We start from the raw sequence: 27,303 nt of genomic DNA, 5'->3' as shown, positions 1-27,303 counted from the left end.
TAAGTTGCCTAGATCTAAGAAGGCTGAAGAGAAACATCCTAGAAACTACATTCCACCCCCATCTCCTGAGAGCATGACCACAGGACCCTCCTTCATTCCAAAGTTACCCTTGCCTTCTGGTCAGGTGATTTGCAGTGTCTCTGAGGTTCTTGATACTTCTATTGCTCTTTACCTGTCCTCACTTTCTCCTCATATGATTTCTCTCTGTGCACTGGGGTTTCCATGACCCCAAGGCTACTGAGCCTTGAGCCACCACCTGGTTAGAGACAATTTGGAACAAACAAGCCCTTTGTGTCTGTGTGTGTGTGTGTCTGTGTGTGTGTCTGTGTGTGTCTGTGTGTGTGAATTCCTTTCTGCAGTTTTAGTTGTGTGCCTAGAAAGTGCCTCTGTGTGTCCCTCCTGTCCCATACCATTTTTATTAGTCCCAAATAATTTCATTAGTCCTGTCCAAGGGTATCTCTGAAGATAGATGGGAAAACAAACCCAGCTGCTCTGCTCACAGTCTCCACTTAGCACCAACAACACAAAGGCTTCTTTTTGACAAGTTCCCTGTTCACGTGTGCTTCGGCTGGATGGCTGTGGGTACAGGGTTCATGTCCCCATTCTTGACTCACTCAGTTTGTTGGAGCTTCTTCCTAAACTCAGGCAGCATGTCCCTGTGCTGCCGGGCTGCTACAAAGACGTCCACAGAGGGTGGGGTGGAGAGACATACAGGGCGACACACGTGGAAAGCACGGGGCCTCCTAGCTCTCCCTTTTCATTCATGAACCTTCTTCTCTGCTTGGCCATTTGGAAGCTTTCTAAATTTAGTCTTTGTGTCATTGCGTGGGAGCATTGTTGTGTCGGGAAGATGAGTCACTCCTCTCAACCCGACCTTTAACCACTTTCCCGTTCCTGGATTTTGGGGGTTGCTAACAAAAACTCCTAAACCCTCAACCTCTGCCTTCACTTCCTGTGACCAGTCCCCATCCCCCTAAGCTGCTAGGAGCTACCAAGCTGTCTGTGAAGAAGAGAAACCTGTCACTTTGGGGATTGCAAGGATTTCAGTGCCACAGCACCCTCAGCCTGGCCATTCCCGCAGAACTGGTAGCTCTTTGCACAGTGGGCCAGGGATGACCTTGGGATTGAGATAGGTTCTCACTGGTTCTAGAGCTTGCAATGAGGTGAGGCTGGCTGCTCTAGGGGTCAGTCTGTCCTGCCTGCCCAGCACTGGCTTTGCAAGGATCGGCCACCACGTTGCTTTTGTTTATTTGTTTTTTAAGTGTGAGGTCTGATGACAGGACTCTGTCCTCCTACTCCAAGTGCTTTTTCCAAATAAACCAATTATGCTGTCACTCTGGGTGCTGCCTGTACCTCTAAGAGTTAGTGTTAATGGCTATGAAGTACTTTCAGTTACCATGTTTACAGTTCCCTAACGTTTTTCTTATTTGAAGGTTAATTGAATTACTTTTCTAATATTTTGACTGGGATAAAAGTGCAGAGTTTTTAAAATATGAGTTAAGAATAAAGAGGATGATATAAAAAGTTGTCAAGGAATTTGTCAGTATGAATTGTGTTAGGGTAGAGAGAAATAAAATATAGAGTTTTATCTAACAGACTAGAAATGTACAGGGCAGACTAAGTGTATCCCATTTTTCCACATGTATGTTTGTTTATTAAAATAACATGGCAATGCAGATATCTATTTTCAGAAGCCAGATATCCATTGCTTTTTATCAGAAGAAGAAATAGAAGGGAAATAGCAAACAGTGATTGGGACTGACTCCCCAGGATGTGACTCTTAAGGAGACAGAGAGAGATATATTTTCCAAATGTAGCTTATTTACAATGTAATTCTTTTCTTGTAATTCTCAGTATTTTAGAATTCTCCTAAATTCCCCTTTAAATTACTCTTTAGGCTGTATGTTTGTGGCCTATGGTAGGTACGTTGTTGTTCAGTGGGGATCTTGGTATTAGCATGCTGTAGATTGACAGTGCTAAGGATAGGGTTTCTTCTATAGCTTCTTTTTGGGGAAAATTCATACATGCTCAAGGCATGAACTTCTTGGATTTGTAAAATTCATAAATGTCCAAGGTATGAACTTCTTTAGTTGGTAAAGTTGATAAATGCCCAGGGCATGAACTTCTTTGATAGGTAAATAACAAAAGTATTTGTTGTTGGATTTCAGAGCAGATCCTGAGCACGCAGACAGCTCTTGGCAGTGTGGCAAGGCTTTGCAGTCCTTTGCAGAGTTGGAAGTTAACTCTGGACAGTGTGCATGAGAGTCTGATTGGTTGGTTAGTTTTGGAGTTAATATCTCCTCTGCAGTGGTTTTCACTGATGGATGTTTTTGCAACGGGCAGCCTGGAAAAATACCACACATAGAAAATTCATTTTAAAAGTCACTGATGGAAGATGTGTACAAACTACAACACTATTTGGGCCAAGATTTGTTTTCCTTTTGGAGCTAATACAACAAGAGATGGAGTGCGTGCTAGGTTAGAAGTTTAGGAAGTGGAAGGCAGGACGCAAAAGTGTTTGAGTCTGAAACTGAAGCTGACTTTGAATGCTCTGTCACCAACCGGACATTCGCGCCAGCTTTCCACATGCTGTCACAAAGAAGTGTGTTTCTATTCACAGCTCTAGAGGGTCAACCCATGGCAGAGTGGTTAGTTCATGCTTGCCACATTAAAACGGCATGCTGAAAAATGGATTGTTCTTACTCATGTAAGCCTTACTAGATTAGCACCATAGGAAGGATTTTCCCAGTGACATCTGCTCTGCATTGGTTCCCATTCTATCCACATAGTCTGATCTTTACTGGAGACTATTTTCATATTGAAGAAAGCCATCTAATATACCGTGTATAGGCTGTTTGTGGTGAGAAACTCACTTAGGCCTACGGTGCCTCTAGGAGGCACGTGAGCAGGGTTTTTCCATGAAGTTGAGGTTTAGATAATAGTAGGCAATTTTTCTAAGATTTCCTGAGTGCTCTTCGGTTGCCATGTTGGGATTTGAATGCAGACAGGACTTGAGAGTGTGTGTGTTCTTCCTACAGAAATTAAATCATCTGTAGCTTAATTTATTATTTATACATTCTCAGTAATGAAGGAAAAATAACTTTTTATTTCATTTTCAAGGAGAGTGGTACTTAATTTTTAAAAAGCTTCACTTAAAGCACTTCAAAGACCAAATGGTAGTTAGAAGGATCCCTACTTCTATCTCTCTCTCTTCTCTCTCCTCTCTCTCTCTCTCGTCTCTCTCTCTCTCCTCTCTCTCTCGTTCATTCCTAAGGTGTCCACAGCCCCAGGGACCTTGGCATTCTTATGTTAAGACTTGTGCGCACCCTTCTGTTCCCACCTGACTTCCTTAGTTCTGGCATCCGTCAGCGTCTCATTGTGCTCCCATTTCCACTCTACCATACAGGGAATTTTTATAATCATCTGAGCAGTTTTTTTTTCTCATTGATTTCTTCTTCTTGGAGTCACTATATTGACTTTTAAACTACAACAAAACTCGGAAGAAAAGGTGGACATGCTGTCTGCCAGCAAGTCATGGACCCTCAACATGTGGGTTATGATATCGGAAAACTCACACTCCCTTGGTCTTAAAGACTGAGATCCTGCTCAGTGGCAAAACTGCAGTTTTGAAGTAGCAATGGCAATAAAATATGATAGGGGTTTCCCAAGACCATTCAGAAATATGTATTTTCCAGTGGTCATGGCCTGCAGGTTAAGGACATGACCGTTTGTGCAGGGTCTCTGTGGTCTCACAGGCCCCTTGTGACTGTACCTGCCCCTGGGTTTGCTCTCTTTATCACCACCACATGACTCTTTAATTTTAGATGATATGGCAGTTTGTGTTTTGCTTCCATCTGTTTTAGGGATAGTTTCTCTCCTAATGGTTTTAAGCCAAAAATTAACCCACCATACTATTTTTTGGGGTACTGGTGATAAATAGGAATATCTGTTTAATACATCGGGGCATTTTTTATGGTTTTGTTTCTCATTAGTCATTTGATGATATAATATCAATGGCACACAAACAATGTATCTGTAAAAACCTGATGCTGATGGATGCTTATGCTGGCACTAGAGTTCATTACACATTGAGACTCACTAACCTGACTAGAAAGATTCAGATTGGCCATTCTTATTTTGGAACATTTTGCATAAATATATAATGTAGTATCTTTGGAACTAACATAAAAATTGGAATTCATTTATATAATAAGTTTATTAATTTGGTTTCCCTGTTTTTCCATCTTCTGATTAGATCTTCAGTTGTACAACGAACATAGGTTCAGATTTTTACTTTTTATTTCAGGCACCCTCACCCCAGTCACCTCTTGTGTTTCTCTTTGGAGCCCTTCTTCTTCTGATTCTGTCTAGACGGACCATCTCTAGGCTGTCCGCCTGGCTGCTCCCTAGGCGTATGTCTCCACCATCCTGAACATTCTAGCCCCCTGTCTGTCTTCACTTGGAATTCGTGTGGCCCTCCTTCTTATGTTTTCCTTTATTTTGTAGAATCAATCTCAGGTAGTTCCAAAAATCAAGAATTACTTAGAGATCATTTTAAAATACATTATATCTTGCAGATTTGAACACTCTATTTTACTCTATTGCTGTTTGCCTTGTTACAGAATTCTGTCTTCCCTTAGACATCGAAGGCTTGTTTTGTGTCTTCTTGGCCTCACTGTGTGAACAATCATTTGTCTACTCATCCTGGATAAGGAACTGACAGAACTAACATTCAAGTATACCAACAAAATGCCATGTGGTAAATCAGGGAGTGTTATTGTCGTTACTTACAGGAATATGGGTGAGGGGTACCTACAGGAGCAAAATGAGTCAGAGATAGCAGCATCACCAAGCACAGGTGACAGCTCACAAAGCTAGGAATTTGGAGCACATTGTATAGCCTGCAGGCAGCTCATCATGTTGGAGAGTAACCTTTCCAGGTAGCTCAGCTGGTCTGTGTTTCTAGGCAGCTTATCTGAACTGCCTTTTGGGGGGAGCTCAGCTTGTTTCTCAGCAGTCCTTACATTTATATATGTTTGGGGAGGTGGGGACCTGATAAATCTGATCAGTTTCAGGGACTTCCTGAAGTTCGTCAGTTGTTTACTTTCTAGGTTTAAAGAATTCCCCACAGGAGGAAGCTTCCTTCCAAGATGGAGGTTTTATCTTGCAGGAAATTGCCTCACAGCAGGGATGCCTGCCATCAGTTCCTTCTGTTGCCTACCCCCCTTTTGTCCCCCTTACATCCTTCTTTTTTATCTTTACTGTCTCTTAAAGTCTTAATGTAGCAGATGGACAGTTTCATTCTGTCTGTGGGAGCTCTGGGCTCTGCATCTCAGACAATGGTTTTCAGTTGGATGAAGACTTTATCTAGTGGTATTATTTCAAAGATGACTTTTCTTACTTCATTGTCTATTTTTCTCAAAGTCCAATCATTTTGAATATTAGAATTTTTTTAAATTGAATTTTAAGGGTTGTTTTTCATCCCTGATTTTATCTATCATGCTTTCTGTTATTAGTAAAACTTCAACTTTTTTAAAGATTTTCAGTTTGAATTTTCTTCTCTCTCTCTGTCTGTCTGTCTGTCCTCTGTCTCTGTCTCTGTCTCTGTCTCTGCTCTCTGTCTCTCTCTCTCTCTTCTCTTCTCTCCCTTCTCTGTGTGTGTGTATTGTTTCTATGTCAAGTTACCCTTGAGTTATAGTTTCTGTTTTTACACTGAAGTGACCCCAGAGTGTGGCAATCCATAGTTTAACAGTTATATTTTAGAATTAGAGAGTTTGTAGAACCTGAAAAGATGACGTTTTATAAGGGAGTCAGACTTTGAGATTAATCTCATGAGTAATCTATGATATAGAGTCAAAGCCCTCTGTAGACTCCTTTTGTCTGTAGTTCTTCCCTTATTGGCCCAGTAGCCTCTACATGTAGAGATATAGGGGAAAGGAGGAACTTTTGCATTTTTAATCATTTCTCCTGAGTGTTGTATTAACTTGACCTGTGGAAGTGATACTACATGCTGCAACCTCCATAGGAAGCAATCGACACGTGAGGGCTGAGTGGCTGCCCACTGGCCCCAGAACGCTCCTGTTCCTCTTTTGCCTTCATGTTCTTGCGCTGAGCAACTAGCTCACTAAACTATAGTGAGAACTGACAGTCTTTTTCCATCCATTTCTGTCCATTTCATATCTGCTGACCAGGGTCCCTTAGCCACTCTGCTCTGTCCCTGATGCTTTCCTCCTCTTAGGAAATAGTCATCTTCCTTCTGTCTGCTCAACTCTCCATTGCTTTCTTCACTTTTGTAGACAGAATTAGCCATCAGAATGATGCCTTTTCTTTGGATTTGAGTTCTGCCAGTCATAGCACAGTGTGTGCATCTTCTGCCCTTCTGTCATCTTCCTTGCCCACTGAAGGTCAGAGTAACTCTCTTGGTAGCAGAGAAGAAACTTTTAAAATGTGATTTTATTTCTAGATTTGTTATGGAAGGCCCAAGGGCCCAAATAAATCATCCATATGTTGTTGTCCCCCCCATTTGATTTGCCTGTGTCTCTATTTGTCTCTGAAATGAATTACAGTCCCTCCCCACAATTCCAGGTATGGATCAAAAACTAATTCTTTTGTGGCTCTGTGATAGAATAAATACTTCTTTTATATCTGTTTCTTACCTTTCCACTAGTTCTTACCTATTTTAAGGAAAACTTAAATTTCTCATGAGAATATGTTTATACCCATCTTGCTTCCACAGTTTTATGTGATAATTTCCTATTCTTACTCTGAACTTCAAGCAGACATTTATAGCTTTTCCAGGCAGGACTTGGTAAAATGTGTCTTAAATAGGTTGTGTATCATAACATCTGAAACTTGGCAGTTACATACTTTTTCTGAATGTTCTAGTAACTTGGCCTGCTGTCACATCTTTAAACCAACCCATTTGGTTTAGCAGTTGTTTATGAATATTTAAAGATACTTATTGCTCTTTGGTATGCGTAAGATGGTCAGTGTTGTTGTTAGAAAACACTAGCTTTTTTTTTTTTTTTCAAATCCTTTCCTTTGTATGTCTTCACTGCCTTAGCAAATGACACTTTTTCACACTGAAGACCACGCTTGACTCCTGGGAGCTACCTATGGCCTTCTGCTGCCCTTGGCTCTGTAATCCAGGTGGACCTGGTGTAATATTATATGGTGTAACGTGAGACTGCAAATCCCATGGCTGTGGACAAACATACCACCAGGCAGAACTTACATGGGAAGGAAGTTTATTGCGAAGTGAGGGGAGAGGGAAGAGAGAAGAGGGGAAAGAGAGAGAAACAGAGAGACAGAGACAGACACCCTGCTACCTCAGAGAAACTCCTCCACAGAAAGAAGAGAGAGTGGGAGTAGGCAGGGTACTGCCTGCCATGTGTGCATGGGTGGCCACTCTGCCTCTGTGAGGTTCCCCAAGGGGCGGGGCTGGGTTTGTGTTTGCCTAGGTGATCACACCCAGAATCCTGTTCCTTTCATCAGCATCCCAAGTTCTTCCATTTGCTGCTATGCATCACGTCACTCCAGACACCAAAGCCTCAGTTCGCCGGTCACCCAGCTACTCCATCAACCTTGCCCCTCACCACACTGTTCTGCACACTACAGTTTCTGTGGCCATTTCCCTTGAGAATCTGACAAAGACATGGTAGCTGGACCACAGATTTCAGGTCAGGAAGAAGAGGGAAGGGGTCCGGAGGTGGAGCAGGAAGCCAAATCTCGCTCTCCTGTTTGGATTGGAATGAGAGAGAAGTAGAACGGCAGGGAAGTGTTTGTGTGGGACGGTGGCAGCTGCAGTTGGACTGTGCTGCGCTGTGTACATGGTGATGGCTACAGTGTGTGCATGGTGATGGCTGCAGTTGGACTATGCTGCGCTGTGTGGACGGTGGCAGCTGCAGTTGACTATGCTGCGCAGTGTGGACGGTGGCGGCTGCAGTTGACTTTGCTGCGCTGTGTGCATGGTGGCGGCTTGAGGCAGTTCATAATGTTTAGAGAAAGGAGACAGCCATGGGAGAAGGAGATCTAAGGTAGAAGAGGATGGCAGTCTGGTCTAGTGTGTGTGCTTGCTATGAGGGAAGTGTGTGGACAGTAGAGCTGGGGAGAGTCTTCATGGAAACAAATACACAAAGACATTGCCGTTCTAGTGGCATCAGGAGAAAGCCCCTGTGAAGAGGCTGTGAGGCAGAGAGGTGGAGTACTCTGGTTGGCGGCTGCAGAAGGCACAGTGGGAAGGCCTGTATGAGTTCAGAGACTCCTGACTACAAGCTGTGACAATGAATTGCCCTCTATGTCTGGGCAAGATTAAGGACAACAGTGACATGTTCCACAGCGAGTTTCCAAAGCCAGTGACTACCAACAGCCTTTTGATTATGTGCCATTTCTGTTTGTTTACCCTCAGGTGCCATCTGTGAGTCTGCCATGGGCAAGGCTGGTCTAGCACTAAGTACATTTACCAGGGTGAGAGGGAGGTTTGTTTAGGTGCCAGCAGACAGTTAAATTAAAGGCGTTAGCTAGTTGTTATGTAAGCACAGGGCCAAGCCGGGACATTGTTTTTAACATACTTAGTTGTCGTTTCCTTCCCTTGTTTTTTCTCCTAATGTCATTATTATGGCACACATGTGTGTGCGTGACATAGATGTCTGGGCTGGGCCTTGCTGCCTGGGTGGAAGAAACAAGGAGTTGTTTCTGTGCTTCCTCCTTCGTGTATGTTCAGGGGCCTGTGCTCGGACGGCCAGGCTTGAGTGGCGAGAGCCTTCACCCATGGAGCCCTCTCACCTTCTCTTTCTTTATTACACCACTGAGTCCCACAACTGTAGGGAGCAGGTCCTCAACTCTGAGCCAGGCCTGTCCTGTGGATTCTTCACTAGGCCAGCCAAGCGTCAGAATTTTGGTCCCCAAACTTGAGACTGAAAATTCTCCATTCAGCTTCCACATTTTTCTCTTTCTCATTTATTAGGTATTTACATAGGAAAACTCATTTCAAGTGTTATTTACTGTAGTCTAAAAAACTCTGAATGTGTTTTTTTCCTCTCCAAATGTTGTATTTTATGTTTCCATCATCTTTCTATGTACTATTTCAGTCTCTGATTAACAAACCCATTAAATTTTGATAATTGATTTCAATTGTTACAACTAAAGAGTAAGATCTATTATAGAATTATTAAATTTCAAGGCTAGGAAGAATTTTTAAATTTTAAGCTTTAATGCCCCTCCTTAATTTTCTAAGATCATCGAGGCTCAAAGGGTAAATAAGAGACTAGGTAGATGTCAGTTGGTAAGATGCTAGCTTACTCAGAATGCTGACCTCATTCAGATTGCTGGTGGCCATGTAAAGGCCAGGCAATTAGGTAGTGCAGAGGCACCCTTGGGATCCCCCAGTGCTGGGGAAGCAGGTAGAGGATGGATGCTCCAGGGTCACTGAGAGACCCTGTCTCAAAAAAAAGGTGGAAAGTCAGAAGAAAATACCCCACTGTTGACCCCTGACCACCATATACATACATAACATGGGGACATACACTGTAAGTATATATAGCCATATACATATGCATAGACCCATACATAAAAGACGAATGCAGTCTTTGAGGTCTGTGGCAAATGTTCAGGAGCTTATCATGGTTTGTAAATTCGCACAGTAGTGGCTTTCCTGCTTTCTAACAGTTGGTGATATTATACTGTAAAAGAGTTTTTTTTTATTACTAAGGAAAACTAAAATATCAACTATAATGAAGACAAATTTAAACAGTTTTAAATATTCTGATTGCAATGCCATTTCTATTTATCAAAATAAAGTTTTTGTGGCAGTCTCTAGGATCAGAATAGTAGCTTAGGGACACTAATTTTGAGTTTTTGCAAGTCACATCATTAAACAGTGTTTTCAACTCAGACTATCACTTATAGACAAGCTAGCTGTCCTCTGCCTCCCAGCTTTGGAAGTTACAAGTGGGTCAGAGAGCCTGTCTCCCTGGGTAGCTAGGTACAGAGGACAGGTGGTGCCAGACTGGACCCTGGCCGTTCGTGTCCTTTGGAGACTGTCCAGTCAGTCGCGGAGCCTCACAGGCCCATGGTGGCTAAGTGCGGAGGGGCAGCTAAGGCCGCTCCAGCCTGGGATTCGCTCGGCTTTGCACTACTTCCTTGTACTCTTCCAGCTTTCCAGCGACCTCTACTCTTCTTTAGGGAAAACTAAAGTCAGAAAAGTTTAGTTTGGGTTCTGTTTTGCTCAAGGGAAGTCTTAAAAAAGGAATTTTACATTAAGGTCTTAATTTGTTTTGTCTTAAGTTTTTGACTATAATCAGAGAATGAGTTGTCCCCAGGGCTCATTGCTCTAGGGACGTAAGAAATAACACATTCTTTGTTTAGTCAGAATGCTGTATATTTTTATAAAATTGAGCATTTTGGCTATCTACTTCAAATCTCTGGCATGTGTTCCTTGGCTTATGTGACCTGTCACAATTCTCAAAGTGTGAAAACAACCACCATGGTTTGATTTCAACACATTCTCTGTATTTATAGAAGGATTAACATTAGTACCTGACTACTATATTGTTGGCTTATAAAATTTTCTTTGAAGTAATATAATTAGAATTGAATAAATGGGGAGTGATATATTTATTGGTTGATCAGGCAGAATAACTACTGCATACACACATATATGCATATATACATAAATATACATGTGTATTTACATATGTATATGTATTTATATGCACTTGGCTTACTGAATTTACATACTGAATTGTGATGGTGCTGAATTTACTGAATTACTGGAACTGAATTTGTGTATAACTTGTTTTGGACTGTTTCATAATAAATGTATATATGTATATGTGTATATACTATGGATTGCTTTATATGTGTGTATGTGTGTATATATGTATCACAAGTTGTAAGTAAATTCAGTGCCATTTTGATGACAGATAACATTTGTTTGAAAAGGTCCTGTTAGATTGTTTTATGTACAGAGAATCACCTAAATCAGTCTCTGTGTGGCTATAGGTGGGAACTTTCCTAAGATGTGTTAAAATAACCAGAATCTTACAGGATGGAAGTGGTGCCGTGTGACAGAAAAGAACTGCAGAATTAAATCAGTTAACTAGACTGGCAAAGATTGGAGCATTGTATGAAATTACTGTATGAGAAAGGCTGGGCTGCATTTCTCTGAGATGGAATTTTACTTGCTTGGTGTTTTAGCATGCGTGGTGATTTCAAAGAGGAGAGATTAGAGCTCTCCAGATAAGAGATCTAATGGAAGTGCACGGTGCTAGAAGAAATTTTAGGTGGCTATCTATGAAATTTTGAAAAACCCTTCCCAGACTAGGCATGCAATAGAGAAGAAATAGGATTATCAGCATACATGGTATTTTTAAAGTTCTAGCTGAATACCCTGTAAATTATATAAGTAATTTGTGACACATGATAACCAAACACTTGGTCACCACAGTCTTAAGTGGAGAAGCATGCAGTCATAGTCATAGATGCACACACAGGGCATTTACCGGCAGTTCCGGAAGGAAACTGCAATTCACAATGAAGCAGTATGGTGGTCTTCCGTACAAATGGGGGCAATAACAATCAAAGTAACAGCATGGGAGAGTTTCAGTCCGAGCGCTGACTAGGGAGAAGTGGCGCAGTGCTCACCAGCGTGGTTCACACCGCAGTCTGCCCAAGCGTAAGGGAAGTGCCGGTATATGCATTCCCAGATTATAAACATGGTGCCTAACAAGAGATTGAAGAGAACCTGCACTCCACTGAAGAACAGATGAAGAAATTGTACTCTGGGACTATGCAGTGTCTCACATTGGTGTAGAAGGTGCCTTTGGTAACAAGTACTGATTATGAATTATCTCCATGGTAAGGTAGAAAAAGAACAAATGTCAGATGTGAATGATACGCTCACACTAGGAATTGTTTGCTTATAGAGAATGGTTGGTTTTGAAGGAGAGATGTGTGCAAAGCAGTCCTTGAACTTTCTTAAATGATTTCTTTCAGTGTTTTCTTTCTCTCTTTCCCCTCCACCCCCGAGTGTGCTCATTTTGTAGGTGACAAATGAGTTGTTGTTTTTGTTTTCCTGAGCCAGGATCTCATTACTCTGGCCTTAAGTAACTAAGTCTGGCCTTGAGCTCCTGATCCTTCTGACTGTGTTAAGTGTTGGAATCACAGGTGTGTGTCTCTTCACTCAACTGACAAGTTGTTTAAAAATGTATTCTCTATTTGAACTAGTGATAGCTTGGAAGAAATAAGCTATTTTATGAATCAGCACAGGAGAGGTCTATTGTGGCCAAAGCCGTCTGGTGGTGGAAGGTCATCGTGGTACCGTATTGTGAAGTTTTAATTCAGGATTGACCTACATTTCTGACATCAAGTTACATTTTCTTATCCTCTTTTGCAGTGGCAGCCGATTGGGAGGCCTGGTCACAGTTCTATGCTTCTTCTTCAATCATGGAGAGGTAGGTCGTCAGAAGGTACTTTCAGAATCAAAACTGAAATGCAACTTCTTCAAACTAATGTCCTTATGTTTAATCTGTAATAGTGTTCCTTAAGAACTTGATCCTGTTATTTTGACCCAAAATTTAAATGTTGGTGTTCTCTTAAATGACAGGAGTCTCACTAATTTGAACAAATAGTGAGTCTGGTTTTTGTAACATGAAGGGTCCAGGCCTGTTTGTTTGTTGGGGTTTCTGTCCCGCCCGGTATCCCACAGCCAGCAAGCCCCAAAGAAATAACACAGAGATCTCTATAAGTTATAAAGCTGATTAACCCATTAGCTCTAGTCTCTTACTGGCTAACTCTCACATCTTGATTAACCCATTTTTCTGATCTATGTTAGCCATGTGGTTCAGTACCTTTTTCAGTGGGGCAGATCACATCCTGCTGCTTCGGTGGTCTGGGCAGGAGTGGGGGGAATCAACTTCCTCCTCCCCAGAATTCTCCTGTTCTCATTACATCATTTTTACTTCCTGTCTGGTTTTCCTGCCTATATTTTCTGCCTGGCCAATCAGCATTTATTTGAAACATGATTGACAGAATACAGACAATTCTCCCGCACCAGGTTTTAAAGCTGGTGGCTCTTCTGTTCCAAAAGTAATTCACTTTTAAGTACCCTGTTCAGACTCTTTGTGAAGCCTTTATGTTTGCAAGTCTTCAAGGCAGTCCAAAGGTAACAACATAAAGGACATAGTTCTAGATCCACACTGCCTGGGTTTAAATCCTGGCTCTTCCATTTAACATCTGTTCCACCTGAGCAAGGCAGTCATTCTGTCTGTGCGTTCCTTTGCTTTGTAAATAGGATCATGGCCTTACTCATCTCTTATAGTTATTGCATAGATCAGATGAACTCATATATGTAAAGTGCCTAGTACAGGGTTTAAAAAAATAAAGTGCCATATGCTTTTTAGCCCAGATTAGTAGTCTTATTTATTACTATAGCTTTCAGATAAAATTTTAATAAATTCAAATTTTCAATGAATGCCTTCCTCTGAGTTAACCATACCTGTAGATGAATTATCTAGTAATATGTCTATCCAGGTCTCTCGTGGAGATTATTATAAGGGGGAGGAAAAAGATGTGCGAGATATTGCATCTTTTGTCTTCATGCCGCAAGCACCTGCAGTCTTTGGATATCTACTGATTTAAAGAGCAATGCTCAACAAACTGCCATCAATGTGAACCACTAGCCAGTCGCTCATGGATTCTCACTGTTTAGAATTACAGAAATGCAGAGTAAAGTGGCCTTTGGGTGGATCGTTTGACCTGTGGGTGCCCTGCAGTAGCAACAGTGCATTTGCAGTAATGTGAGACCGAGCCAAGAGGAGGATTTGGCTCTTTCTTGGCTGTGGACACCTACACATTGTAATAGGCTGGATTGTGGGCGGATTCTATGAGAATGGTGTCTGAAATGGGAAGTAAGTAACTGCTTAATAATGCAAGAAAGGAGCATTGTATGTTAAGAGTAGGATGCTGGGGCACGGAGACATTGAATATGTAGATCCAGATGCAGCAAGAAGGGAACTGTTGTTGAGCACAGAGGTCCGTTGTACCCCTCACGGTCCCTGGGCTATTAGTTCCCCTCCTTATGTTTTTCTTACAATCTTGATGCTCAAGTAGCAAGAGCATTATTTATTAGAATTTTCCAATTTTAAAAGTAAAATTCAGATTAGTCGATTTTTTTTTTTTTTTTTAGGTTGATGGATTTTTTTCCTCTTGACACTTTCTAGCTGTTTAGTTTATTTAAAACATGCTCATTTGGTTATCATTTTCTTAGGAAAAGGTACGTGAAATAATTAAAAGTAGAATATTAGAATTTTAGATTTATGGAAATAACCAACTAATTGTTATGTTCTATTTAGCTAGTATAGGACAGAAAAGCAACATTTTTATATGACATTAAAATTTAGACCATACACAATAATTTTGTTAAAGTATTAGTCAGAATTCAAGTAATTAAAAAACATACTACACATTTACCATTTGACTTTCAGATTATGACAGCTGTAGTCTATGCTTTCTTTAATCTTTTAAAACTATCTCTAGCTGGGTGCATACCTTTTTTTCTCAGCACTCAAGAGGCAAGAAAGTGGATCTCTGGAGCTTGAGGCCAGCCTGGGCTACATATAGAATTTTAGGCCAGTCAGGGCTACACAGTGAGATCTTGTCAAATAATTGAATGATGAATGAATGTATGCTTCTAAAGTATCTAAGTTTTATATTATAGAAATCATCTACTCTGCTCATACCTATTAATGCATCTAGCCAATAAAATTGCTATTGATTTTTTTTATCTTTTTCGATTTTTTTTTTTTTATTTATTTTTTTTTCGAGACAGGGTTTCTCTATGGCTTTGGAGCCTGTCCTGGAACTAGCTCTTGTAGACCAGGCTGGCCTCGAACTCAGAGATCCGCCTGCCTCTGCCTCCCGAGTGCTGGGATTAAAGGCGTGCGCCACCACCGCCCGGCTCTTTTTCGATTTTTATTTTTATTATTTTTTATTAAAAATTTCTGCCTCTTCCCCGCCTCCCATTTCTCTCTACCTCCCCCAACTCCTCTCCCCCTCCCCCCATTGCCGTCCCCCTCCCCCCAATCCCCTTCCTCTCCCTCTCCAGTCTGAAGAGCAGTAAGGGTTCCCTGCCCTGTGGGAAGTCCAAGGTCCTCCCCCCTCCATCCAGGTCTATGAAGGTGAGCATCCAAACAGGCTAGGTCCCCCCAAAGCCAGTACATGCAGTAGGATCAAAACCCAGTGCCATTGTCCTTGGCTTCTCAGCAGCCCTCATTGTCCGCCATGTTCAGGGAGTCCAGTTTTATCCCATGCTTTTACAGTCCCAGTCCAGCTGGCCTTGGTGAGCTCCCATTAGATCAGCACCACTATCTCAGTGGGTGGGTGCACCCGTCGCGGTCCTTGCTCATGTTCTCCCTCCTTCTGCTCCTCATTTGGACCTTGGGAGCTCAGTCTGGTGCTCCAATGTGGGGTTCTGTCTCTATCTCCATCCATCGCCAGATGAAGGTTCTATGGTGATATGTAAGATATTCATCAGTATGGCTATAGGATTGGGCCATTTCAGGCTCCCTCTCCTCAGCTGGTGGGAATGCAAACTTGTGCAACCACTTTGGAAAGCAGTGTGGTGGTTTCTCAGGAAATTCGGGATCAACCTACCCCAGGACCCAGCAATTCCACTCTTGGGAATATACCCAAGAGATGCCCTATCATATTATAAAAGCATTTGTTCTACCATGTTCATAGCAGCATTATTTGTAATAGCCAGAACCTGGAAACAACCTAGATGCCCTTCAATGGAAGAATGGATGAAGAAAGTGTGGAATATATACACATTAGAGTACTACTCAGTGGTAAAAAACAATGACATCTTCAACTTTGCATGCAAATGGATGGAAATAAATAACACTATTCTGAGTGAGGTAAGCCAGACCCAAAAAGATGAATTTGGTATGTACTCACTCATAAGTGGATTCTAGACATAAATAAAGGTCAGTGAGCCTATAATTTGTGATCCTAGAGAAGCTAAATAAGAATGTGAACCCAAAGAAAAACATATAGTTATCCTCCTGGATATTGGAAGGAGACAAGATTGCCAGGCAAAAATTGGGATCTTGGGGGTTGGGGTGGGATGGGGGTAAGGGGAGATGGGGAGAGAAAGTGAGGTGGGGAGGATTGGGAGACCCTAGAGGAATGTGATGGTTGAGATGGAGGAAGGGTGGATAGGGGATGGTTCAACATACAAAAATCTATCAATGTAACCCATCATATAAATAAACTGAAGGAAAAAAAAACCATATGATCGTCTCATTAGATGCCGAAAAAGCATTTGACAAAATTCAACACCCCTTTATGATAAAGGTCTTGGAGAGATTAGGGATACAAGGATCATTCCTAAATATAATAAAGGCTATTTACAGCAAGCTGACAGCTAACATCAAATTAAATGGAGAGAAACTCAAAGCTATCCCACTAAATTCAGGAACACGACAAGGCTGTCCAGTCTCTCCTTATCTCTTCAATATAGTGCTTGAAGTTCTAGCAATAGCAATAAGACAGCATAAGGGGATCAAGGGAATTTGAATTGGAAAGGAAGAAGTTAAACTTTCGTTATTTGCAGATGATATGATAGTGTTCATAAGCGACCCCCAAAACTCCACCAAAGAACTCCTACAGCTAATAAACTCCTTTAGTAACGTGGCAGGTTACAAGATCAACTCCAAAGAATCAGTTACCCTCCTATACACAAAGGATAAGGAAGCAGAGAGGGAAATCAGAGAAGTATCTCCTTTCAAGATAGCCACAAATAGCATAAAATATCTTGGGTAACTTTAACCAAGGAAGTGAAAGATCTATTTGACAAGAACTTTAAGTCATTGAAGAAAGAAAATGAAGAGGATACCAGAAAATGGAAGGATCTCCCTTGCTCCTGGATTGGGAGGATCAACATAGTAAAAATGGCAATTCTACCAAAGGCAATCTATATAGATTCAATGCAATCCCCATCAAGGTCCCAACAAAATTCTTCACAGATCTTGAGAGGACAATAATCAACTTTATATGGAAAAACAAGAAACCCAGGATAGCCAAAACAATCTTATACAATAAAGGAACTTCTGGAGGCATTACCATCCCTGATTTCAAACTCTATTATAGAGCTACAGTATTGAAAACAGATTGGTATTGGCATAAAAACAGAGAAGTCGACCAATGGAATCGAATAGAACACCTGGATCTTAACCCACAAACCTATGAACACCTGATTTTTGATAAAGGAGCCAAAAGTACACAATGGAAGAAAGAGGGCATCTTTAACAAATGGTGCTGCCATAACTGGATGTCAACCTGTAGAAGAATGAAAGTAGATCCATATCTATCACCATGCACAAAACTCAAGTCCAAATGGATTAAAGACCTCAATATTAATCTGAACACACTGAGCCTGATAGAGGAGAAAGTGGGAAGTACTCTACCACATATGGGCACAGGAGACCGCTTCCTACGTATGACCCCAGGAGCACAGACATTAAGGGCAACATTGAATAAATGGGAACTCCTGTAGCTGAGCAGCTTCTGTAAAGCAAAGGACACTGTCACTAAGACAAAAAGGCAGCCTACTGACTGGGAAAAGATCTTTACCAACCCCACAACTGACAAAGGTCTGATCTCCAAAATATATAAAGAACTCAAGAGACTAGACTTTAAAATGCCAATTAACCCATTTAAAACATGGGGCACTGAACTAAACAGAGAATTCTCAACAGAAGAAGTTCAAATGGCCAAAAGACACTTAAGGTCATGCTCAACCTCCTTAACGATCAGGGAAATGCAAATCGAAACAACTTTGAGATACCATCTTACACCTGTCAGATTGGCAAAAATCAAGAACACCAATGATAGCCTTTGCTGGAGAGGTTGTGGGGTAAGGGGTACGCTCATCCATTGCTGGTGGGAATGCACACTTGTGCAACCACTTTGGAAAGCAGTGTGGCAGTTTCTCAGGAAATTCTGGATCAACCTACCCCAGGACCCAAGAGATGACCAATCATACTACAGAAGCATTTGTTCAACTATGTTCATAGCAGCATTATTTGTAATAGCCAGAACCTCAAAACAACCTAGATGCCCTTCAATGGAAGAATGGATGAAGAAAGTGTGGAATATATACATATTAGAGTACTACTCAGCGATAAAAAACAATTTTTTTAATCTTGAATTTTACATGCAAATGGATGGAAATAGAAAACACTATTCTGAGTGAGGTAAGCCAGACCCAAAAAGATGAACTTGGGATGTACTCACTCATAATTGGTTTCTAGCCATAAATAAAGGCCATCGAGCCTATAATTCGTGATCCTAGAGAAGATAATAAGAAGGTGAACCCAAAGAAAAACATATAGTTATCCTCCTGGATATTGGAAGTAGACAAGATTGCCGGGCAAAAATTGGGAACTTGGGGGCAGGGTGGGATGGGGGCAAGGAGAGATGGGGAGAGAAAAGTGTAAATGGGAGGATGGGGAGAGCTTGGAGGAATGGGATGGTTGGGATATAGGAAGGGTGGATATGGGAGCAGGGAAGCATATATCTTAATTAAGGGAGCCATTTTAGGGTTGTCAAGAGACTTGACTATAGAGGGGTTCCCAGGTTTCCAGTGAGATGCCCCCAGCATGGGCAGCTGAGGAGAGGGCGCCGGAAAAATGCCAGATCCTATAGCCATACTGATGAATATCATGCATATCACCATAGAACCTTCATCTGGCGATGGATGGAGATAGAGACAGAGCCCCACATTGGAGCACCGGACTGGGCTCCCAAGGTCCTGATGAGGAGCAGAAGGAGGGAGAACATGAGCAAGAAAGTCAGGACCGTGAGGGGTGCGTTCACCTACTGAGATGGTGGGACAGAACTAACGGGAGATCACCAATACTAGTTGGAATGGGACTGATGGAACATGCGATCAAACCAGACTCTCTGAATGTGGCTGATGGTGGAGGCTGACTGAGAAGCCAAGGACAATGGCAATGGGCTTTGATTCTACAGCATGGACGGGCTCTGTGTGAGCCTTATCAGTTTGGATGCTCACCGTCCTGGACCTGGGGGGAGTTGGGAGGACCTTGGTCTTAACATAGTGTAGGGAACCCTGATGGCTTTTTGCCCTGGAGAGGGAGAGAGTGAGTGTATGGGTGGAGGGGAGGGGAGGGAAGGGGAAGGAGGGGAGGAGATGAAAATTTCTAATAAAAAAATGAGAAAAAAAACAAAAAAATTAAAATTTCTGCCTCCTCCCCGCCTCCCACTCCCCTCCCCCCCACTCCTCTCCCCCATTCCCCTGCTCCTCACCCCACTCCCCTACCCCTTACCCCACTCTCCTCCCCCTCCCTCTCCAGTAGGGTGGGGTAAGGGGAGATGGGGAGATGGGGAGAGAAAAGTGAGGAGGGGAGGATGGAGAGACCCTAGAGGAATGGGATGGTTGGGATGGAGGAAGGGTGGATAGGGGAGCAGGGAAGAAGATATCTTAATTAAGGGAGCCATTTTAGGGTTGGCAAGAGGCTTGACTCTAGAGAGGTTCCCAGATATCCAGGGAGATGTCCCCAGCTAGTTCCTTGGATTGCTATTGGTTATTAATCAGTACCTTTCTTTTTAGAAATGTTTTTGTTTTTCAGTGAGTGTGTTGGGGGGTGTATTTGGCATGGCATTCATGAAGGTCATCTGGCAGCTTTCTGGCGTCCGTTCCCTTTTACCCTGTGTACTCTGGGGATCAAATATAGGTTGTCGGGTTGGCAGCAGGAGCTGCTACCTTCTGAGCCATCTTGCTGCCCTTGCATCTTCCCTTACACACTTAGGAATATGCTGCCTAAAAGCTTCTCCACTGTCATGACTCATACTTGAGATTCGGTGGTCATATATTAGAAACCACAGTCAGCTTTCCACAGTTATTCCAGTCAGTTCCTTTATTCTCTTGGTTTGGATGCAGGGTTTAACACCACACATGGCTCCTAGTTGCCACTTTATCTTGAATGCTTCTTCTAGTATAGCTCTTCTTCAGTCCAGCCGAGTGGGCACTCTTTTAAGAACTCACTTAAAAGAGTGCTTTGTAAAGGCTCCAGGATTCTGACTTGCGGGTTTCCTCATCAGCAGGTCCCGATTATACGGTTTTTGAAGACTGTAGCAGATATATTATTTTTATTGCAATACATTGAGTCTTATGAGACCAGTTGGCCACATTATTGGATTTCTTCAAGCAGTCCCATGGTTCAGGTGGTAGACGTCAGTTTATCTATTGGGAAGATGCTCCTTTCTTTTTTACAACAGTTAGTAATGTATGTCTTGATGCTTTGAGGTATAGAATTTCTTGTTTCCTTAAAGTGTCTTACCAAATGCCCACATCATTGGTGGTCACCGTCTGAGTCATTTACTTTGTTGGCAATTGAAAATGACAGTTTTCTAATTCTCTTATTTCTTCTGTGATTAATAATTAATGTTCTATAAAGACAAATCTTTTATTTTTTTTAAACCATTACTATATATTTGGGTTCTTTTTATATGTAGTGTTCTATAACCTGTCATCATAATTCTTGATATTCAGATCATTACAGATTCAATAGTAACCTTGACTTTAAATGTTAAATAATTTACATATATTAATATTCCATTTGGTAACTGTCAAGCTGAACAGATTTTACATATGTACCCAATTATGTAGCCACTCAACCTTCTTAACTGTGACACTCATGCTGTGGTGACCCTCAGTCATAAAATTATTTTGTTGTTACTTCATCATAAAGTAGATATCTGATATGTGATCCCAAGGGGTTGCAACACGCCGGTTGAGAATCACTAGTAAGATACAGATGGCTTTAGCCCTCAGCAGGCGCTTCCATGACCTGTTCCAGTCTACACTCCTAACTTCCTCCAAGGGAAATAACTCCTGTCTCTGTCATTATTGATGGCTTTGGTACTTTTGAGACTTTACAGAAATGGATTCCTACTTTCTTTTTTGAAATAGTATTTTTTTGAAAATTTCTTACGTGTATATGGTATATCTTAGTCATGTCTGCCTGACCTTCAGCTCCCCCTAGAAACTTCCAGCACATCTCTCTTCCCTCTTAATTGCTCTTTTTAATTATAATTATAAGTTTTATTATTAATTTAGTTCATTGAGTCCAATCAGAGATGCCCACAAGTGCATGTGTCTGAGGCATTGGCAACTTAGCAACTTAGCACCCTCCAGAAAAGCAACTCTCCTTCACCCAGCAACCATCACCCAGCAGTGGCTCCTCAGCCAGGTATGGGGCCTTGGGAGCCCCTCCCACATTCATGCTGGAATCTTTAACTGGATTGTGCAGGTAGCCATAGCTGCTATGACTTTGTGTGTGTAGTAGCTAAGTCATGTCCAGACGACTGCTTAATAGCATTTCTCCTCATCCTCCAGCTCACATCCTCTTCCATGGTGACCCACGGGCCTTGGGAGTAGTTGATTTAGATGTCCCATAAAACAACTTGGTGCTTATCGTCTCTTACTCTTAGCACTTTGAACAATTGTGGGTCTGACCTAACCATTACCCACACACAATAACAATTTTCTTCCGCCATACTTGAGACTAGCACAGATCTGTAGGTGTGAACATAAATATTTATAAGGCGGTTTGCTAGTTTGAACATTCAGCAAACCAACATCACTGGTTTCTATCGTAGGTCTGTGACTTCTATAGCCTTCAGGTTTGGTTTGGTTAATCCCATGACAGTCATTCCACTATAATAACAGTGAACACACTGGCCTGCCAGGTTGGTATTGGTATTGTAGCATACAGGATTTAGCGCTCGATAAAGCTGTTGGTGCATTTTCCTCCCTTAGTACCCTGTATAGTACCTTTGAGCACTACCTGAATGGCTAACCATCCAGAAGGGAGTTTCATGGACAGTTCAAACTTGATTTCTTTCTTTCTGTCCTTTAAGTAGGAAGGGAAATACTAGAGGCAGAAGAGTAGACGCAGGTCTAGAGTGATGGGAATGTGGAATTGAGAGGGAGGAGGAAGGTCAACCAACATGGAGTGTGTATGAAAAGCTGTATGGAAATCTATGTTCGTGTATCCCAAGTAAAAAGGATAAGATGGTAGAATGTAACATCAAGGAATGGGAGGATATTTGGGGCAGGGGACAGGAGAAAGGAGGGTTATAGGATGGGCTATCTGAAACTAAGGCTGTAGGAAGAAAACCTAGTACTCCGTAAGCTATTAACATTATAGTTACTGTTTTTAAAGGAGCTTGAGCAGAGGTGCCCCCATGTATAAACAGTGCTGCTCCCAGAAGACAGATGTGCTCTCGTAGATGTGCTCCCAGAAGACAGATGTGCTCTCGTAGATGTGCTCCCAGAAGACAGATGTGCTCTCGTAGATGCAAATCTCAGAGTTCAGCCCAGGTCAGCTTCCCACTAGTTTGACCAGGGAGGCCCCACAGACACCCAAAACGATTTAGACTTTTGTCATTGCTCTTGCTCACTTGCCAGCTAGATGGTAAGATCCTGGTGCTAGAGTCATACTTCCCTGTGCTTGACTCCTTCCTCTCAACCTGTGTCTGTGGTATTTACCCATAATGTCTGTGAAAGTACCAACTCTCACTTCCATCAGCATAGTACAGGAGTCAGTTTCCTTTCCATCCCAGTCAGTGTTTAGGGTTTAGTCTCCTAATTTCATTCCTTCTGAGTGAGTGCAGGAATAGTTTATGCGTTTTCCCAGTTGGTTCTGATACAGAGTACTTCCATGTCGTGGTTCTCTTCCCTGAAGTGTCTGTTAAGTTGTTGCCTGTACAGGTCTGAGTTCTTTCTTTTGCTATGTGGAGGCTGCAAGAATGCTGATGTTCTTGGGAGCATGTTCCGGAGGACATAGCCACAGCATTTTGCTTTCTTGATCCAGTGTCTGCGTGTTTTGTTCTGTGAGCCCCTCCAGGAATTTAGCCAGGAACTTAAGTGTCACTGTGTATCTGAAACTTTCCATTTGAACCTGTGGCTTCATCGGGGGTACACAACTAAAAACATGGACTGCCTTTCCCCAGGACTTTCAGTAGCCACTAGTGCAGCAGAGAGAAGGGCCCCATGAGCCCCTCCAAGATTTGTAATCGGCTGTTGATTGGCCCAGCTTTGTTTAGGCAGGGCAGGCAGCCATAGCTGCAGTGGCTGCTCATGCACAGTGGACAACTTTTAATAGCCTTTCTCTCTGTCTTGTGGCTCTTAAGTTCTTCCCATACTGTCTTCCAGGATGTTCTCTGAGCCGCAGCAGAGGTGATAAATGTCCTTTTTAGGGCAGAGCAGTCAGTTTTCACTTTAGGCAGCCCTGTGTCTACATTCACTGCTGGTAATGGCATCAAGAACTTCTCTGGGAAAGACTGGGGCATTTCACTTCTTTCAACACATTCTCTCGGTCTTTGAACACTTTCTGGTTTATAGGATGCCTCGTGATAACCTTGTCTCAAGATACAAGACCAACCTTTTCCACAGAGTCTTCATCCTATTGGGGAAAATGGTATTTAGAAATCATGGTTTGAACTGTAAGCTCTTGCATCTCCCCCAGCATTGAGTGTCTCTCTGCTAAAAACAGTCTTACCTCTGGCTGTTAGGAAATACAGCTTGTTGTAACCAGTACTAACTAACTTGTTGCCATTTTATTCTCAGGTGTATCTCCAAAGGAAATAAAACTTTTTTCAAAAGTTACCCACACTCCTGTGTTTACCACAGCCTTAGTCACAGTGCACAAGATAGAGAATCACAACAGTTGTTACTGATGGACAAAGGAGTGAGAACAGTGTGGCATCCATGTGCTCCTTAGGCGTCTTTTCCCAGCACTTCCTCTCCCTTTGCAGGGTTTCTGTGTAGAGAAAATGCAGCAGCATGTTTGCATTGCACCATTTAAGGTTCACATGGGAATAGTTTGTGTTGATAGCACCCTGCACCTTGTACCTGGAGTGGTGCATTCTCTGGCCTGTTTGTTTTTCAGTGTACCCGAGTGATGTGGACGCCTCCTCTCCGGGAAAGCTTCTCATATCCATTCCTTGTACTTCAGATGTTGCTTGTGACTCACATCCTGAGGTAACTTTCACTGACTCTGCTGTTGGGGTTTTATTTTCCCCTAACTTAAACTAGAAGCTACAAGTTTTATTTTAAAAGAATGTCTTAAATTTCCTCAGTAAGATTGATGCAGTAAAAACTAAGGTGATCTTGTTATTGAATTAATAGAGATAATTTTAAAGTATTTTGTAAAAAAAATGTAACTTTGATAACTACTTAATACCACAGACCTGCCCTCTGGTTCTCTTTTTCTTTGGGGTTCCATAGCAACTGCTTAGATGAGTAAACCCACTTTCATTTATACCTCTCCATATTCCCTAGTCTTTCTCTTGTATCGTGTCAGTTGCCAGGAGAAGGAAGAGGCTGACCATGCTGAGCCTCATCCTGTAGGACTCAGTCCTTTGGGACAAGAAGAATTCATAGAGTCATCATTGGGAACACTAACACATGGAGTTTGTCCTGAGAGTCTGGATATCTAGTAGTGGTAGAAAGAAACAGCCTACATACGCTAAAGGTATGCTAGGTGAGTTCCCATTAGAAATCCAGAATTGAATTAGGCAGGTTTAAGTACCACTGAAAAAGAGTAAGAGCAGCTTTTCTTTCAGTGGACACATGCTGAGTTTAGACATGCATTGCCTTGATCCAGAGCGCAAACATAGAATAGAGTCTGTGAAAAACGGGTCAAAGCTTGTAAAAATTTGAAGCTATCTTAGTCTGAGAATTTTACTCAGTCTGCTGAATTTGGAAGACTGACAATGAAAGTTGCTCTGCTAAACCCTTTGGGCACTTGCCTCTGTAATGTACTTAGAAGTCAGGGCCTGTGCACAGCTTCCTGTGTCTCTTGTAGTCTCATCCGATAGACCTTTCACAGGTCAAATGAGTGATGGATTTTATATTGTGAGCTTTTAAAAGTTCACAAACCACCAGCAAAATAATCCACTGGATAAGAGAATGCCCTTGCGTCAACTGCTGACAGTGTGCTGTCCTAACTGGACAAAGGGGACACAAAAGAGAGTGACTGCCAAACCTTGCCCAGACAAGAAGAGATAGTCCTCAAAACCCTGCTTCATAGAAAAGTCTGTCAGGTATTCTAGGCCTATAGGCCGAAGATGGATACCCTAATGTTGCAGAGGAACTTTGATTGACTTTCCAGGCAGCTGTCTGTTTTTGTCATTTCTCAGATTTTTTTGAAATCTCTTGTGCATTTCCTGCTTACTCAGTTAATATTATTTCCTGCTTGGGTCTCTGAGGGAGTTGAGGACTAGATAGCTGTAGTTTTCCTTGTTACCAGATTCAGAAAATAAATTTGATACACAACTTTGAACCCACCAAGGTAGGATAGATAATGGAGTATTTTCTCGGAATTTGTCAAATGTAAATGGACTAAGCATCACTGATGTACTTATTGTATATAGTCATTGTACTTACTGTATATCGTTTTCTTATATTAGTTATAACATCTTTTTACTTTAGACAAAAAAGGGAAAGTGTAGTGATACTTTGTTTGTTTGTGTTTTAACAAATAAAGCTTGTCTGAAGATCAGAGTACAGAGCTAAGTCACTAGAGGCCAGGTAGTTGTGGCTTACACCTTTAATCCTAGTACTTGGGAGTCTCATGCCTTTATCCCAGCACTAGGTAGGTGGAGACAGGAAGGGATATGGCTGGGCAGGGAGAGGAATATAAGGCCAGAGGAGGCAGGAGCTCAGTGTAGGGTGGAGATATAGTCTGAGGATGCAATCTGAGATGCAGTCTGAAGTAGTCAGTCAGAGGAAGCAGTCTGAGGACAGGATTGCCTCTTTGTTTGAGTTAGAGGTCTCTCTATGGCTGGCCTTTAATCCTTCAACTTTCAGCCCCTGATATCTGACTCTGGGTTTTATTATTAAGACCAGTTAGACTTAGTGTTACACCCTCAAGTCCTTGACTATTATAGGTTTGGGCGTTTTTTTGTACCTCCAGATGAGGTCCAGTCCTGCCTGCTTGCTTCTGGGACTGATAGAAAAGACTTCTGTGCACTCTGGAGGGAGTGCTGCACTGCAAGCCTGCCTCAGCTCACCCGCAGGAGCCATTTCCACACCCACAAGGCCATTCTTGCTTTTCCCCCATGTGTACAGGGACTAGACTGTTCAGGAGTGTCTGGTCACATCTGTTTCTGCTTCTGTTGAGTGTATTGATGAGCTGTGGGCAGGCCTGCTTTTCATCCCGCCCAGCTTCCGCATGGTTAGCTTTACACCCGAAATAACAACACACAAACTGTATTCATTTAAACACTGCCTGGCCCATTAGTTCCAGCCTCTTATTGTCTAATTCTCACATCTTGCTTTAACCCATATTTAGTAATTTGTGTAGCACCACAAGTGGTGTCTTACCGGGAAAGATTCAGCATGTCTGACCTGGCGGCTGGCTCCATGGCGTCTGTCTCAAAGAGGAGAGGCATGGCGATTGCCCGAGGCATCTGCCTCACTCCCAGCATCCTGTTCTGTCTACTCCACCCACCTATGTTCTGACCTATCAGGCCAAGCAGTTTCTTTATTAATGAACCAATGAAATCATCAGATAGATAGAAGACACACCTACATCAGTTGTTTCTGATGAGGATGAACAAGCCTCTCATTCTTCGTTCTCCCTTCTCCTTTCCCTCCCTCACTACCCACCTCCCTCCCTCTCATGAGCTGTGGATGGGTGGCAGCTGAGAGGCTGAAACAGTGTAGATTTTACTTACAGCCTTGTATCTGTCTGGGCAGGGGACCTAACCTGCAGGCTTTGGCAGGGCTATATACCCTTCCTAGGGCCTTTCAGAAAGAATCAGTTTCCCTGATTCTGCAGCTCTTCTTTGTATATTGGCTCCTTTTAAATCATGAAAGCCAGCAATGGAGAACTGGGCCCTTCCTTTCCCACATTTACTCTGTCCTCCTCTGTTTCCTTCTACTTCCAAGAACCTTGTAATTGCCCTCAGCCCAGCAGGATAACTTGCATCCTCTCCCTGTCCTTGGGCTAGGTGACTAGAAATCCTAACTCCACCTGAACGCCCCCTTCTCCTTTACCATGTCCTGTATTGTCCTCACGGGCTCAAGGATTCAAACATATTCTGCCCAGGGCTGCTCCTGTTGCTGTGGGCTGCTTTTTCTGGGGTTACTGCTTTTTCTGAGTTTTTCGTTGGAGTTCTTCTGTGGCATGTGCTCCCCACCACCTCTTTGAGGGCAGAAATACCTTAGAAATGAGGTTATCAAGAGGTTTTAGTTTAGCAAATTGATTT

The 27,303-nt window shown here is 42.4% G+C and overlaps 1 protein-coding gene across 3 annotated transcripts in view; it reads left to right on the top strand.

Moving 5' to 3' along the window:
- Positions 1 to 27,303, top strand: part of Dpy19l1 (dpy-19 like C-mannosyltransferase 1) — a 110,308-nt gene that overhangs the window by 39,861 nt on the left and 43,144 nt on the right. For all 3 annotated transcript variants that reach the window (XM_038322933.2, XM_038322932.2, XM_042054773.1), the window contains exons 7-8: positions 12,395 to 12,452; positions 23,979 to 24,070. In XM_038322933.2, coding sequence (XP_038178861.1) covers positions 12,395 to 12,452; positions 23,979 to 24,070 — 150 coding nt within the window. The remainder of the gene's footprint in view (positions 1 to 12,394; positions 12,453 to 23,978; positions 24,071 to 27,303) is intronic.

This window comes from Arvicola amphibius, chromosome 3, assembly GCF_903992535.2.
Source record: "Arvicola amphibius chromosome 3, mArvAmp1.2, whole genome shotgun sequence".
NCBI classification, from domain to species: Eukaryota; Metazoa; Chordata; class Mammalia; order Rodentia; family Cricetidae; genus Arvicola; species Arvicola amphibius.
The sequence above is the reverse complement of the archived record's forward strand: the minus strand, read 5'-3'. Positions and strand labels throughout refer to the sequence as shown.